This window comes from Mustela putorius, unplaced genomic scaffold, assembly GCF_011764305.1.
Source record: "Mustela putorius furo isolate JIRA1106 unplaced genomic scaffold, ASM1176430v1.1 tig00003962_pilon_pilon_pilon, whole genome shotgun sequence".
NCBI lineage: Eukaryota > Metazoa > Chordata > Mammalia > Carnivora > Mustelidae > Mustela > Mustela putorius.
This window is the reverse complement of record NW_025422106.1, coordinates 23,646,883-23,663,863: the sequence shown is the minus strand read 5'-3', so window position 1 is coordinate 23,663,863 and position 16,981 is coordinate 23,646,883. Positions and strand designations below refer to the sequence as shown.

The following is a 16,981-nucleotide window of genomic DNA, read 5'->3' as shown; positions in this document are numbered from 1 at the left end:
ATTTTATTCATTTATTTGACAGAGAGAGATCACAAGCAGGCAGAGAGAGAGAGGAGGAAGCAGGCTCCCCGCTGAGCAGAGAGCCCGATGCAGGGCTCGATCCCAGGACCCTGAGATCATGACCTGAGCCCCCACCTCCCACTTTTGAACTTCCCTTTCCTCATCTGTAAAATGAGGATAATATTACTAGACCTGTCACAGGCTGGGATGAGAATTGAACAAGAGAATGTGCCCCTAGTGTATTGTGGGCTCCTAGTCAAGTTAGCTGTTCCTGCAAGGGAGAGCCTGAAGTCTCTCAACCACCTGCCCTCAGTGATGGGAGATGGTTACTCTCCAACTTTGAGGCTGGTGACTGTGTTTTCCCCCCTTGCAGAATGAATACATGAAAGAAGATTTTCTGATTAAAATTGAAACCTGGCACAAACCAGATCTTGGCACCCAGGAGAATGTAAGTAGCGCTTCCAAGAGCCCAGGGACTTCCAGGCTGCGGAGTGGGGTCTTGAGGCTCTGCCCACGGGCTTCTTCTTCCCTGTCCCGGGGCCATCTCTGTGGTCCCGTTTTAACAGCCTGTGCTTAGACCCTTCCTACCATCATGGGATTGCTCTGTCTCCAGTTTGCAAAACATGATCCCCAAAGATTGATTCTGGGGCCTTCTCGTAGAGCTAAGATTGGTCTAAAATACAACTCTTGGCACAGAGGAACCGCATTTTTTAAAACGTGAAGATTACAGCCTCTATAGAGCACAGTAAGAACTCCTCAATTCTAACATGCACCTGTCCTTTTGACCTCAGCAATTCCACACCTAGGAATTTGTCATGTAGCTGTCCTTCCACAGGTGTGAAATAACTTAGCCACTAAGAGATTCATTGCAGCATTTTCCATGTAGCCAAAGATGAAAAACCATGTAAGAACCCATCAGTAGAACACAGTTAAACTGTGGCACAGCCATACGGTGGTATAGTATGTAGCCGTTAAAAAGAACCAGTAAAGAACCACTTTATCTTGAGCCTTCAAGATAAAGTGATGCAGAACCATGTGTGTGCTACCATTTGTTCGAAGAGAAAAATCTGTATATGCATGTCTGTGCATAGAATCCAGTAGCAGTGACGTTCCTTGGGAGGGGCCGAAAAGGTTTTTTTTTTTTTTCTTTTAAAGATTTTATTTATTTATTTGACAGAGAGAGGCACAGCAAGAGAAGGAACACAAGCAGGGGGAGTGGGAGACGGAGAAGCAGGCTTCCTGCAGAGCAGGGGTCCTGATGCGGGGCTCGATTCCAGGACCATGACCTGAGCCAAAGGCAGACACTTAACGACTAAACCACCCAGGTGCCCCAAGAAAAAGTTTTTAAAAGCATCAAAGTAGGGGGTGCCTGGGTGGCTCAGTTAGTTTAAGAGTCCAACTCTTTTTTTTTTTTTTTAAAGATTTTATTTATTTATTTGACAGAGAGAGATTACAAGTAGGCAGAGAGGCAGGCAGAAAGAGAGATTGGAAGAAGCAGGCTCCCCACCGAGCAGAGAGCCCGATGCGGGACTCGATCCCAGGACCCTGAGATCATGACCCGAGCCGAAGGCAGCGGCTCAACCCACTGAGCCACCCAGGCGCCCCAAGAGTCCAACTCTTGATTTCAGCTCAGGTCATGATCTCAGGGCCATGGGATCAAGCACTGCATTGGACTCCAGGCTGAGCGCAGAGTCTGCTTGAGATTCTCTTTCCCTCTCCCTCTCCCCAACCCCAGGCTCACATGTATGCATGTGCGCACACCCTCTTTCTGTCTTTCTAAATAAATAATAAATAAATAAAATCTTTTTAAAAAAATCAAAGTAAGCAGTATGTCCATGAGTGCTTGTAGTCAGTCTTTACAAAGGGGGAACACAGAAATAACATAAGTGCTGTAGGCAGCCCTGCATGTTTGGGCCTGCTGAAACCAGAGCAGTAGTTCTCACACATGTATCTACTTAAAACCCTCCTTCCATTCCTTTGGATAACTTTGCATGTAATTCTTTACTGGTGGGAATCTCACGTCTATGGCTACTGGAATAGCTGTTCCTGGGTCTTCATTCTGGATAAAGGGTGCTTTGTAGCTGACAAAAACTACACCATGGTCCTGCTTGTTCCTGCAGGTGCATAAACTGGAGCCTGAGGCGTGGAAACACGTGGAAGTCATATACATAGACATTGCAGATCGAAGCCAAGTACTTAGCAAGGTAGGAACTATTTAATGAGGTTGGCGGCCTTTGAGATGCAAAATGACTTCTAAGTATCAGGGAAACCAGGGAACCATACCCAACTTGACTTAAAGGGAAGTTCTCTCTTGGCTGTTGTTGTTGTTTTTTTTATCTTTTAAATTAGAATTAAGAATTCTCTTACCTTGATTTGGGGATTCCACCAAGAAGATGCTGGCCTGTTTGGCCTCTGGAAATATCACCAGACAGTGTAGGTGCTAAGGATAATTTGCTCAGCCGAAATGACATTTAACCTGAAACTAGTTCTCAAATTCATTTTTTCCAACCCAGTCATTAAAAAAAATTCATTGCCTGCCTGTTATGTTTGGAAGACTGTGTTCTGTGGGTTCCGTTCCAGCAGAATATATGAAAAGTCAGATGCCCTCCCCTCAAAAAGTTGGTGGTGGCTTCTTGAGTAACACACATGGCAGCACACGCTTAGAAAAGGACAGTCTTTGCTAGACCATGAACTTGGAGAGAGCAGGGACCAGGTCTGTCCTGCTCGGGGCTGAATTCCTAGGAAGTATTTCTTTAGGAAAGGAAAAGTTGGGTTCCTGCTCATTTAGTACTTTTCCTATTTGACAGAGGCCTGTTGGGATCAGGGCAGAGGAATTTGGCTCTCTGCCCATTGGTGGGGAGTAAGTGTTTGCTCTCCATGTCCCAGGGGTATGATACCTCTTTCCTGGAGTCACTCTCTCTGTGCTTAAAATATCTTGATTTGTGCATTTCCAAGAAGATATGAAAACTATCTTGTGTTTTCCTTGCCTATATCCTCACTTCCACCCTCAAAAGTGAGTGGGTTTTTCAAAAAACTTTTTATTTGAAGTATAGCAAAGTGAATATATCCCAATTGTGAGGCTGGATGAATTTTCTCAAATAGAACATATCCACATAGTTCTCAAGCAGAAATGCAAATGGAGATTATGACTCTCTGTGTATTTTGTCAACTCTGGTTGTTTTGTGTGAGTAGAGAAAAGCAGAGGTGGGGAAGATCTAATTAATTTATGTTTAATTTGTTTAAGAATAGTCAACACAAAAGTTTTTTTTTTTAAGTACACATAAATCATCTTTTTATCTTTGGGAAATACTTGATGACTTGTGTATGTATGTATGTGATTTGTTTTCTTCACTATTTTTTTTTTTTTTAAAGATTTTTATTTATTTATTTGAGAGAGAGACAGTGAGAGAGAACATGAGTGATGAGAAGGTCAGAGGGAGAAGCAGACTCCCCATGATGCTGGGAGCCCGATGCGGGACTCGATCCTAGGACTCCAGGATCATGACCTGAGCTGAAGGCAGTCGTCCAACCAACTGAGCCACCCAGGCGCCCTCTTCACTATTTTTTTAAGTAGTTATCATAGTAAGTTTACCTTCCCTGAGCCTGTATTAGCCAGTGCAGAAGAAAAACCAACAATTAAACTTTCCTTGAGGCTGATTCACATACAGCATTGGCTACATTGTACTAGGTGAAGTGAGGCTGACAGTAGTACACAAGAGGATAGGTTCTATATGTGGGACATTCCCAGTAATGATTTTATTAAACAAGTCAGTTAACTCTGACTTGTTTTATAGTCAGAGTTACATAAAACACTCTGGCCGTGTTTTATAGTCACCCGCAGAGGTTTAAAAAACAGACTATGCTTACCTGCAGATACTCATTTTTTTTTTTAAATGAACATTGAAATTTTTTTTTTAATGATTTATTTATTTATTTGACAGACAGAGATCACAAGTAGGCAGAGAGGCAGGCAGAGAGAGAGGAAGGGAAGCAGTCTCCCCACTGAGCAGAGAGCCCGATGCGGGGCTCGATCCCAGGACCCTGGGATCATGACCTGAGCTGACGGCAGAGGCTTTACCTCACTGAGCCACCCAGGCGCCCCTGAACATTGAAATTTAATCAAATAATATCTAACACTTTTGACTACTTAAACAATTATGAGATGATTCAGTGCTTTTCAAAAGGATCTGTTGTTTCTGGTTCTCTTAACAGCAGTCTTTGTATTGCTTTTATTTATTTATTTTTTAAAAATTTTTAATAAACATATAATGTATTTTTAGCCCCAGGGGTACAGGTTTGTGAATTGCCAGGCTTACACACTTCACAGCACTCACCATAGCACATACCCTCCTCAATGTCCGTAACCCCACCACCCTCTCTCAACAACCTCCCCTCGCCCCAGCAACTGTCAGTTTGTTTTGTGAGATTAAGAGTTTCTTATGGTTTGTCTCCCTCCTGATCCCATCTTGTTTCATTTATTCTTTAACTACCCCCACAAACTCCCCATGTTGCATCTCCACTTCCTCATATCAGGGAGGTCATATGAGAATTGTCTTTCTCCGATTGACTTATTTCGCTCAGCATAATACCCTCTAGTTCCATCCACGTCATCACAAGTGGCAAGATTTCATTTCTTTTGATGGCTGCATGGTATTCCATTGTATATATGTACCACATCTTCTTTATCCATTCATCTGTTGATGGACATCTAGGTTCTTTCCATAGTTTGGCTATTGTAGACATTGCTACCTGCAGATATTCTTACTTGCTGGATTTTAGGTGGAGTGGCCCAGAAATCTGAATTTTGAAAAACTTTTCCTTAGTAATTTGGGTGCTTATCCCGGTTGGAAATCTCTGTCTTAAACAGTGGAAATATGTGCCTACTCAGGCAGTCCTGTGACATGTTAATATGGGTAACATTGAAAACAAACCTTGGCAGAGAAGATCACAGCGCTTCTCTGAGGCAAATGTAAACCATTATGTATCGTGTTTATAATATTTTCTCTACACCAGCAGCTTCGAGACTGGTATGAAGTATACTTTCATGGAAAAATCTAATCTCTGTCTCCCTCCCTTTCCCTCCCTCCCCCTCCTTTTCCTTCCCTCTCTTTCCTACCCCCTCCTTCTCCTTTCCTCTTTCCCTTCCTCCCCAACTCCAATTTTACAACTTCTCTCAGGATTACAAGGCAGAGGAAGACCCAGCAAAATTTAAATCTGTCAAAACAGGCCGAGGACCCTTGGGCCCAAATTGGAAGGTGCAGTTCACATCCTTACCACCAGGGGGCAGGGCGTTGCATGGGCAGACCTCTCCCCAGGGAGGGTGGACTAGGGGAGAATCGGAGGTCGGCCCTCTTAGTTACCTGACTGCCTGTTTGTGTGTCTCTAATACAGCAAGAACTTGTAAATCAGAAAGACTGCCCGTACATGTGTGCATACAAACTGGTTACTGTCAAGTTCAAGTGGTGGGGCCTGCAGAACAAAGTGGAAAACTTTATACATAAGGTAAATGACCAGGATGAGGCCTCCCCTGTGTGTGTGTGTGTGTGTGTGTGTGTGTGTGTGTGTGTGTGTTGGTGGGGGTGTATTTTGCCCAACAAGAGAAGATCATACAACCCACATGACTTGTGTCCAATGGTGGCTGACATCAGAATATTTCAGTTTGATTTCCGTGACCTCCACTTCCCCTTTCACGCATCTGTCCTACAGTTTAATGCCATCTATCCAGGGGCACCACATGTGACAGGGAAGGAAGCTGAAGTTAAAAAAAAAAAAAAAAAAAGGAAACAGGAAGGGGCTTGCTATGACTGAACTGCAGATAAAACTCAAGTCTTTCTCTTTTTATGAAGCCAAAAGGCAAGAGGCTCTAGGAGCCAAATTCTCCAGTGCCCTGAATTCTTGAACCAGACAGACCTAAGGCATTTTTATAGATTTTTCTCTGATGTGTTAGAGCCTCATTATTGGGCCCCCTTTCATAGCTGCTGGCCAGTTTTAACCTGGCCTTGGGCTCTAGAGACAAGAGGGACCATTGGCACAGTTGTTTCTGGGCCTTGGCTGACCCATGAGCTCGTAGGCTGTCTATCTTGGTAGCATTTTGGGCACAGGGCCTAGCTCTGAGGTAGGTACCTGTATCTCCAGGGGGCTTCCTCCTCCTTGAAGCAATACCTGTTGTCACATGAGGACAAAAGTCACTGACCTTTGGGACCTGTGGGCTCATTTGTGTAAGCCAGCCTGGCACCTCTTCTCCTGACCTCTTCAAGAAAGTGGACTTAGTAACACGGAGATCGTGGGATGGGAGCTGCAGCAGTGGCCTCTACCTTCTGAGTTCTAACTAGGTCCCCTCCTTTTTGTAGCAAGAAAGGCGTCTGTTTACAAACTTCCACAGGCAGCTGTTCTGTTGGCTCGATAAGTGGGTTGACCTGACTATGGACGACATCCGAAGGATGGAAGAAGAGACGAAGAGACAGCTCGATGAGGTAAGTGGGCTCCTGGAGGAGACTGGGCTCCCGGCTCCGTAAATCCATGAAGGAGGCTGCCCTGTGGGGCTGTTCCTGAGGGCACCGCCTGTGGCTCGAGGAACATATTCGTGTCCGCGGGAGTAAGGTCTGGTGCCAGGTAGTTGAGAACCGCGAGGACGAGAACAGCTAGTGCTCTTGAACTGGCAGTCTAGCCGAGGTCTTGGCATATCGAGAGAGACAAATACGGCAGTGTGTGCTGCATGCCAAGTGAGTAACTCTGCAGTGGTTCTTCAGAACTGGGGGGTTGGGGAAGTCCCGCTGGGCTGCAGTATTAGAGGTGACTGTGGGAGGAGGCAGGCTGGCCCGAGGTGTGAGGACCATCCATGCCCCCCACGGAGGACAGCAACAGCTCAGCCACAAATAACTACTCTGTAAGGTTGTTTTGAGCTCTTTTTAGAGTTTGGACCCTTGGCTCTTTGTGGTGGGGGGGAAGGGAGGGCTTGGCATGGAGCCAAGGAGGAGGGCTGTCTGCTCCATGGGAGCTGAAGGCCTAATGCTCCTGCCTCATTTGGGGATGCGTCTCTGCGAGGCTCACTCTGAGATCGTCAGTAAGGAAGATTCATATCCTTCCTGTGTGTGAGGGCACCGTTCTAGGGCTTTTACCCACACCATCTCCTATGATCCTCGCCATGCCTGTGAGGAGACACCACTGTTCTTGCCATCCTCCGATGAGGTTGTTAGAGGCTCTGAGAGTACAGCTCCGTGCCCAAGGTCATACAGCCTGCAGGTGACACAGTCAGGGTAAGAGCCATAGCTCTCAATCACTTGGCTTTTCTTCCTCCCTTAAATGCCATCTGGGGCCCTCCTGCTCTCTTGGGGCTAAAAATAAGGCAGGAAGCTCTGTTTCATAATTGTCATCCATTTCTCCCTTCTTGCCCTGGGTGGGTTGGCCTGTAGCCAGAGGTCAGCAGGCATCGCTCTGCCCAGCCTTGCCCAGCTCCCCAGCATTGCCTTGGACAAGACCCAGGCCTGACTGCCCGCGGCGCCCCCGTTTCATGGGGCTGGACTTGGGTGCAGACTTGGCCCAGCAGTTCTTCCTTTCTTAGCTCCTGTTGAAGACAGATGTTCTGGTTATTCATCCAGCTACATTTGGCAGGGAAGTGGCAGGATTTGGGACACGAGTCCTGATTCTTCGGCTAAGGATCTTCAGGAAGTGATAGGTGTTAATATCCAGGATGCTGAGGAGTCTGGCTATGTAAAAGAGGCCTGAGTGCTTTTGGTTACCTGAGTCCTGACCAAAAAAAGGAAAAAAGTTACCAAACAGAGCTGTGTGGAGACTTTGGGGTTTAGCCTGGAGCCTTAGGCACCCACACCTGACAAAGGCCAGCCGAAAGTATGCAGGGGTTCGGGGAAGCATTTACGGATAGCTTTTCATTCTTTGGGTAGAATTTGAATTCCTGGAGCTGGAAGAATTCTCCAGAGGAGCTACTGGATCTGCCTCCCTCAGATCCAAAGTTTGAAAGCCCTCACCATTAGGGAAGTCTTTTTGTGTGTTCCTCCCTTCCCTCTGTGTGTTCCTCCATTCTGTGGAGAATTGTGCAAAAAACCTAGAAGACCACTATCCTCCAGGATAACTGCGAATGCAGGAAACCCATTTTAGAATTGGAATTTTATTTTAATTTATTTATTTAAAGATTTTATTATTTTGAGAGAGAGAGCAAAAACTGGGGAGAGGGGCAGAGGGAGAAGCAGACTCCCTGCTGAGCAGGGAGCCCAATACAGGACCTGATCCCAGGACTCTGGGGTCATGACCCGAGCCAAAGGCAGACACTTAACCTATGGAGCCTCCCCGGCGCCCCTAGAATTGGAATTTTAAATAGTTTGCAGTGGAAGAGAAAGCAAAACCAAGTCTGTATCACTGGGGGACATCTTTTGACCCCATTAGCAACTATACTGGACCTTTGTGTGCTAACATACTTCAGACTTTTTTTTTAATTTTAAGATTTTATTTATTTATTTGACAGAGATCACAAGTAGGCAGAGAGGTAGGCTTGGGGGTAGGGAGAGCAGGCTCCCCACCAAGCACAGAGCCTGATGCGGGGCTCGATCCCAGAACCCTGGGATCATGACCTGAGCTGAAGGCAGAGGCTTAACCCACTGAGCCACCCAGGGTCCCCTTAGACTTGGGTTTTTTTTTTGCTCTTTTTCCCCCCCTTCCTTCTAAAAATATTCTTATCAGCTTTATTTTTAGTTTCATTTCTTAATTTTTAAAAAAATCCCACTTTATTGGGATATGACTGATATACAGAAAACTGCACAGGGGTGCCTGGGTGGCTCAGTCAGTTAAGCGTCTGACTCTTGGTTTCAGCTCAGGTCATGATCTCTCTCTTGGGAGATGGAGCTCTGTGGGGAGTTCAGCAGACAGTTGGCTTCCCCTCTGCCTTCGCCACCCCCTTCTCCACCCTGCTCGTGCTCTCTCTTGCTCTCATAAGTAAATAAAATCTTTTAAAAAAAAAAAGTTACACTTATTTAAAGATTTTATTTATTTATTTGACAGACAGAGATCACAAGTAGGCAGAGAGGCAGTCAGAGAGAGAGGAAGGGAAGCAGGCTCCCCACTGAGCAGAGAGCCTGATGTGAGGCTCGATCCCAGGACCCTGGGATCATCACCTGAGCCGAAGGCAGAGGCTTAACCCACTGAGCCACCCAGGTGCCCCAGTTATACTTATTTAAGAGAGAGTATTTGCATGAGCAGTTCAGGGGGTAGGCAGGAGCCGGAGAGGAAGGATCTTAAGCAGGCTCACGCTCAGTGAGGAACCCGATGCAGGGTTGGATCTAACTACTCTGAGATCATGATCTGAGCCGAAACCAAGAGTTGGATGCTTAACTGATGGAACCACCCAGACGCTCTGTGCACATATTTAATCTATCCATCTTGTTGAGTTTCAGATAAGTATACACCTGGGAAACCACCACGACAACCATTGCCATAAACAAAAACATCACCTCCAGAAGTATTTTCATGATTTTCAAACTCAGACAGTATCCCAGGTATAGAAGGGAGAAGCTGTCCTCCTCTGCCCTGCACCTCAAATCCTGCTGCCGCCCCCACCCACCCCTGCTCAAGAAGCAGGCTCTTGCTGTTCTTTTGGTTGTTTCTCTTGTTAATTACCCATGTATTTCCAAAGAATATACTTAGGCGCTTAATTCTTCATTTCTCAACTTTAGATATTAGTGGTTGCCTTTTCCTATGGAAGATTTAATTCCTATACCCCACCCACCATTCACACCCTCTTTTCCTTCCTCTAGTGTCACAATTTGGAGTGAATTCATTATTCAGGGTTTATATTGTGATAACTTTGTCATTCTTCTCCCCAACTGAACACTTTAGTCTGCTCCTGATATTTGTTCCTTTCTTGGAAAGCTCTTGTTTTTTTGTTTTTAAGAAGTTAGCCTGAAACTAATATTACAATGTATGTTGACTGGAATTAAAATAAAAACCTGAAAAAAGTAAGATAAGAAGTTAGTAATTGCTTCCCTCCCTTTTGCTAGCTTAGTTTTGAGTCCTTACAGGGTTGGTCTGGTCTGATTGGTATGTGATGCACACTGCGTAATAATTTGGATGATGTCAGTCCATCCTTACTGATTTTCCTCCCCCTCAGTTTTCAGGTTTTTTGTTTTTTTTTAAAGATTTTATTTATGAGAGAGAGAATGCATACGTGAGCGCGGAGGGGAGGAACAGAGAGGGAGGGACAAGCAGACTGTGTGCATTGAGCACAGAGCCTAATTCAGAATCCCTGAGATCATGACCTGAGCCAAATCCAGAGCCAGCCACTCAACTGACCGAGCAACCCAGTTGCTCCAAGGTCTCTCCTCAGTTCTAGATGTTTTTATATTGTAATTTCTCTCTCTTTGTATCACAGTTTTCTCCCCTCGGTTTTCTTCCTGGAATGTTTATTACAAGGTAGAAGTCATGGGGCACCTGGGTGGCTCAGTGGGTTTAAGCCTCTGCCTTCGGCTCAGGTCATGATCCCTGGGTCCTGGGATGGAGCCCTGCATTGGGCTCTCTGCTCAGCAGGGAGCCTGCTTCTTCCATCTCTCTCTCTGCCTGCCTCTCTGCCTACTTGTGATCTCTGTCTGTCAAATAAATAAATAAAAATCTTAAAAAAAAAAAAGAAAGAAAAAAGTTAGAAGTCAGACCTCATGAATTGACCTAATTTTCTTACATTTTTCTCTCCCTTTTTGTTTGCTTTCTGGAAGATATTTTCCAATGTTAACGTCTCACCTGTTGAATTTAAAAACATTATATTTTTAAAATAATTTTGTTTTTTGAGTGTGTTTTTTTTTAAAGATTTCATTTATTTATTTGAGAGAAGGACCATGAGTGGGGGGAAGGGCAGAGGGAGAGGGAGAAGCAGGCTCCCTGCTAAGTGTGGAACCCGACCTAGGGCTCCATCTAGGGACTCCAGGATCATGACCTGAGCCAAAGGCAGATGCTATAACCAATTGAGCCACCCAGGCACCACTTAAAACATTATAAAGCACTTCTTGTGCTGTGTTCTTTTTCTTTCTTTCTTTTTTTTTTTTTCACAATTTTTTTTTTAAGATTTTATTTATTTATTTGACAGAGAAAGAGATCACAGGTAGGCAGAGAGGCAGGCAGAGACAGAAAAAGGGGGAAGCAGGCTCCCTGCTGAGCCAAGAGCCCCATGTGGGTCTCCATCCCAGGACCCTGAGATCATGACCTGAGCCAAAGGCGGAGGCTTTAACCCACTGAGCCACCCAGGCGCCCCATGTGTTCTTTTTCTTAAGTACTTTTTCCGTTTTTCTTTGTGCATAATCTTCCTTTTCTAAAGCAAGTTTTTGTGTTTGGTTTTCAAGGTTTCTCTGTATGTTCCTCCCTGTATGTTCTTTGTTTCCTCTGAGAATTCAGGGAGGGAACACCAGGGCACACCAGAGCCAAATTGGTTGTTTGTTTTTTTTTTTCCCTCACTTAGAAATAAGTCACCCGTTTTCAGCCCTACTTGCACTCCCACCCTGGAAGGTACTTGTGCTTCCGGTTCCTGAGCCTTTGGAGAACCTGCAGCACAAATAGGTCTGTCCTTCTTAGGCACTTGGGTGTTAGTCGTGCTGCTCTGCGAATTAGTGCTATTCATCCATCCATATTTCATCTTCCAGAATGTTGCTGCCATCTCTTATCTGCTGTTCTTGTTGCCTTCATGGTTTTAAATCTTTTGTTTACTCCTTTACTCTCATTGTAGTAGGGCTTGGGGAAGGAATAGCAATAAATGCATGTTTACAATCTGCCATGATTAAATATAAATTTGCAATAGGATTTATGACCCTTATTCTTTGATTAATACCCAGCAGCCTAGGATGGGTGGATTTTTTTTGTGAATTATGAGAGGTCACTATAAGGCCACAGTCACCATTACTGTGACTCTAGTCCCCGTGGGAGGGTGGACTCACCATTCTTGGATGAAACTCAAGGATTTGAGAAGCAAGGGATGAAGAGATTAGTCCTTTGCCCTAAAAAGAAAAATGTCAGGAAACATGTGCCTATAGGAGAGCAGTGTCTGTCCATCTGTCTGTCTCCCTCCTTTCCTCTTTACCTCCCTTCTTCCCTCTCTTTTTCTCCCTCTCCCTTGCTTTTGCTCTCTTAAGAGACTCATAATCTCAAAATTGGAAGAAGTCACCTTAAAGGTCACTTAGTCCAATTACCTGTCCAGTGCTTGAGTCCTCTCTGCAGCTTCCCCACTGGCCTGAACTTGAGTCCTCTCTGCAGCTTCCCCACTAGCCTTCTATATTGGGGAACTCACTATCTCTTGAACATGGTGGTAATAAAAATATTTTTATTACTAATAGAAGCTAATGTTTTGTTGGGGTCGTACTATATGCCTGTCGTGTGTGATTAGCATTCTCCATGAACGATGTCATCAAGTCATCATGTCAGCCTGTGCCAGAGTATTATTTTCCTTTTAGAGATAAGAGAAACTGAGGCTCAGAGAAGTTGAGGATACCTTCTCATTCAGTGAACAAGTGCCCCCTGGGGCTTTGGCCACTAATTCTGTAGATAATGAACCTGGGAGGAGAGAACTTTGAAAAATTTTAAGAAAACTTATTTCCTGATTGACCTCTATAACATTTGCTTAAAGCTGGCAGAGATACAGTGTGCCAGTTAGAGTGCCTGATTAAGAGTCTGCAGCATTTTCTTTCCCAGCCTTCCGGGTGGGGCTTCCTTCCAAGTCCCTGTAGGCTCCATGATTCCTCTGGTCCCTCCAAAGCACATCTGTTTATGAATCTCGGAGCCTCCTTGTAGTCAGTCTCCCTGTCCACACACTTGCGTGTCAGTGTGCCTGTCCTTTCTAATCTCTTGCATCTTGATATAGAGATCCCTTGCTCTACCCTGTGGCTTTCTGACATGGATGATGGATCACCATCATTTTTAGATTTTAAGTCTTAATCTCTGAACTGGTTACCCAGGGACTGTGTAAGTGTCCCTGTGCAGTGAAATGCGTGGCAGGACACTATACCCCCCGAGTTTCCAGTTTGTGATTGGGGTAGATAGAAGCTTGGAGAGTGAAGCTGATGGAGAGAAACCACTCAGTGCTGGGCCTCGGCTGAGTGGGGAGTGAGATTCCAGTAGCATGTGCACAGGGCAGAGCTAGCTCAGTGTCTTGAGGGTGAACGATCCCTGTATGTGGAGGATGTTACTGTTCTGTGGCTGCTTAATTCTCTCTCACCTGCCCAACAATGATTGACCCCAGAGCAGGCCACCTGGAACACCGGCCAGCATCTTGAAATATGGAAATAGTCTTTTCTTTTTAGGTACAGTCTCATTTTTCAATATTAAACTTTCATTAAACTTTTTTTTGGAAATAGTGAAAAGCAGAAAGAAATCACGTGTACTCTATTTAAAGACAACCTCTAGGGGCACCTGGGTGGCTCAGTCGGTTGAGCATCTACTCTTGGTTTTGGCTCAGGTCATGATGTCAAGGTCATGGGAATGAGGGTCATGGGATTGAGTCCAGCTCCTTGCTCAACACAGAGTCTGCTTGAGATTCTCTCTCCTTCCTTCTGCTGCCCCCTCCCCACTCGCTGGCACGCATGTGCGCTCTTTCTCTCAAAATAAATAAAATCTTTAAAGACAGCCTCTAAAACATTGACAGAGAGAAATTACAAGTACACTGAGAGGCAGGCAGAGAGAGAGAAGGAAGCAGGCTCCCTGCTGAGCAGAGAGCCCGATGCAGGACTCGATCCCAGGACCCTGAGATCATGACCTGAGCTGAAGGCAGCGGCTTAACCCACTGAGCCACCCAGGCACCCCAAACATTTTAAGTCTTTCTACACACTTATTTAGGTATGATTCATATTGCATGGGCCAAATGAGTATCCTCTTTTTTTCTGGGAACACTGTAACAAGTATATATCATTATAACGAATACAAAGTTTCCCACTAAAAGAGTCTCTTCACATACATGTTTCTGACTGACCTCTGTTGGATTTTTCATTTGTTTCCAGGTTCTCACTGCTACAAATAATGCCGTGATGAAAATTTTTGTGCACTCGGTTATTTGGATTACTGTTTGGATCTGGATTATTTCCTTAGAATAAATCCTACAAATAGAATTAGAGAATTTAAGGCTTTTATTATTTATTACCAAATTTCTTTTCCAAAGGGCTTTCTCAAGAGTTTCTAAAAACAATTCTACATGTGCCTCGCATGCAGAAGGAATGCCTGAAGCATTCCTTCAGGAATGCTTGGTCTGTGGTTGTTTTTCAGTGTCTTAAATGGATTTTTTTTGTTGTTTGCTAGTTTTATTTTTTTATTAAACTTTTTATTTTGAAATGATTATAAGATTCATATGCAGTTATAAGAACTAATACACAGAGATCTCTTTCTCCCAATGGCAACATGTTGCAAAACTATACCACAGGCATCACAACCAGGATATTGACATTGATACTTCTACTAGTTTTTTGTGGGATGGTTTTTCTTTTTTGTTTTTTGTTTTTTGTGGGTTTTTTTGTAATCAAAGGAATATTTCAGGGGCGCCTGGGTGGCTCAGTGGGTTAAGCCGCTGCCTTCAGCTCAGGTCATGATCCCAGGGTCCTGGGATCGAGCCCCGCATCGGGCTCTCTGCTCAGCAGGGAGCCTGCTTCCTCCTCTCTCTCTGCCTGCCTCTCTGCCTGCCTGTGATCTCTCTCTGTCAAATAAATAAATAAAATCTTTAAAAAAAAAAAAAGGAATATTTCATACTTCATAGTAAAAACAATTTTCAAAAGCTGTAGAAAAATAGAAGCATCTGGCTGGCTTATTCAGAAGAGCATGCAACTCTTTGAGCTCTGGATTCTGAGTTTGAGTTCCATGTTGGGTACAGAGATTTATCTATGTATCTCTCTATTTATTTATTTACTTGATTTTAGTGATTTCCTTTAAAAAAGTAGTAAGATCTTCAAAAAGTAAAATCTTCCCCTAAAATCTAGAAAAATAAAAAATGAAGTCCCTGTAAATGAATAAAATAAATAGGTGAATAAAAGTTCCTTTGTTCCAACCCCTGGCCTTATTCCCTAGAGAAGATCAGTTAAAAACAAGCAAATCAAGATTGGAGTTTCTATTTTCATATTCCCTGACTGTATGTGTATACATAGCCTGCAACAGCTTAGTCTGAGGAACAAACACCAGATAAAATCTCACGGTGTCTTATAGGCCCCAGGAAACAGGAAAGAAGCGTTCTTAGAGCATTTTATTGTAAGAATGAAATAATGTGTTTTTATTTCAGTGGCACCCCGTGAGGTGACCTTATCTCTGAGAGTTGGGGAAGCTATCATGTTCCCTGATAGGAAGTTACATCTTAAGCAGTAGGAAAATCGGACATGGCTTTGCATTAGTAAATTAAAGCAAGGCAGTAAACTTTTAGGGTATACATGGATCTGGTTGAGGCCCAAGGAGCTTTGCTCCTCTATATTAAATCTCAGCTTCTCTGAAATTGAAAATTTCTGTGGTCATTAGTAAGCATTTAATGAGCACATTTTTGTGGTTTTTTTTTTAAATTATTTTGACCTGAGTTATGAAAATAATCTAAGTGTGCATGGATAGATGAATGGATAAAGAAGATGTGGGGGAGGTGTTTATAAATAGAATGGATGGAATATCAGCCCTAAAAAGGAATGAAATCTTGCATTGTGACAGTATAGATAATGTCATACTAAAGAGTATGACATTAGTGAAAAGAGTCAGACAGAGAAAGACAAATACCATATAATCTCACTTAGATGTGGAATCTAAAAAACAAAGCAAATGAACAAACAAGAAACAGAAGACTCATAAATATGAAGAAGAAACTGGTGGCTCCCAGAGGGGAGGGGGGAAACTAGGTGAAGGGGATTACAATGTACAGACTTCCAGTTATAAAACGAGTGAGTCATGGGATGAAAAGTACAGCACAGGGGCGTCTGGGTGGCTCAATGGGTTAAAGCCTCTGCCTTTGGCTCAGGTCATGATCCCAGGTCCTGGGATCAAGTCCCCATAGACTCACAGATGATAATAGAAGCAGGGAGTGTGAACAATGAACAGGAGTCTGAAATGTGGTGGGAAGACTATTTTGAAAACATGTCCTAGTGGAGAACTACTGCTTCTGAGACAGAGTTTCTCCAAAATGCAGCCGTATTAAAGTTCTAGTGAATAAAACAGACCTCTGAGGGGGAAGGTAGTGTAGAAGTCCAAGTTCTTCAGAGCATGTGGATGCACATTCGCTTTACTGCAGCATCCGTGCAGAAATAACATGGCTAACGTGGCCCGAATGCATACCCCTGCTAGGTATTCTCCAAGGATATCTTCATTTAATTCTCAACAACCACCTGATGTGGGTGCTTTTATCATCTCTATTTTATTAGAGAGACTGAGTCTTAGAACGCAGTGAAGTCACTCGCTCAGGGTCACACAGTAGGTCCTGGCGCAGAATACAATCCAGGGAGTTTGATTCCAGAAGTCATTCTCTGAGGTGCTCAAAATTTGTTTAACGAAGAAAGAATGAAAGTCAAGCAGAAAACTCAAGGACAGTGAAGAAATATCTAATGGGAAGTTAAAATATGCATGTGCTATAGGTATTCTGCAAATAGAATGGAACTTTCAAGTTGGAAAGGATTTGAGAGAGATCACCTCCACATTGTCCCCAGGAGAAGTTGTGTCCACTTCTGGGCTGTTCCTTCTGCCTGGACCACTCCCCCAACATGTCCCCTCCAGGGAGCCATAGGACTTTCCCCTAAGTGGACACAGGACTTTCCCCCTCACTTCCTCCGGGTCTCTACTCAATGTCACTTACCAGAGAGGTCTTCCACGGCCCATTTCCCTATAGGCCTTCTCCATCCCAGCAGCTCCCCCCGCCCCAACATATATTAGTTTGTTCATTCTCCCCTACTTTGCCTCAGAATGTAAGCACTGGGAGGAGAGACTTGGTCTGTTTTGGTTCCCTGCCAAATCTTTAGGCCTGGGGCAGTTTTGTGCAGTTCCTAGCACAAAAGAG

At 44.2% G+C, this 16,981-nt stretch overlaps 1 protein-coding gene across 1 annotated transcript in view; it reads left to right on the top strand.

Moving 5' to 3' along the window:
- Positions 1-16,981, top strand: part of PITPNA (phosphatidylinositol transfer protein alpha) — a 39,473-nt gene that overhangs the window by 18,546 nt on the left and 3,946 nt on the right. Inside the window, exons 6-10 of the mRNA XM_004746881.3 lie at positions 374-448; positions 2,121-2,204; positions 5,178-5,255; positions 5,392-5,502; positions 6,351-6,473. Of these exons, the coding sequence (XP_004746938.1) occupies positions 374-448; positions 2,121-2,204; positions 5,178-5,255; positions 5,392-5,502; positions 6,351-6,473 (471 nt within the window). The remainder of the gene's footprint in view (positions 1-373; positions 449-2,120; positions 2,205-5,177; positions 5,256-5,391; positions 5,503-6,350; positions 6,474-16,981) is intronic.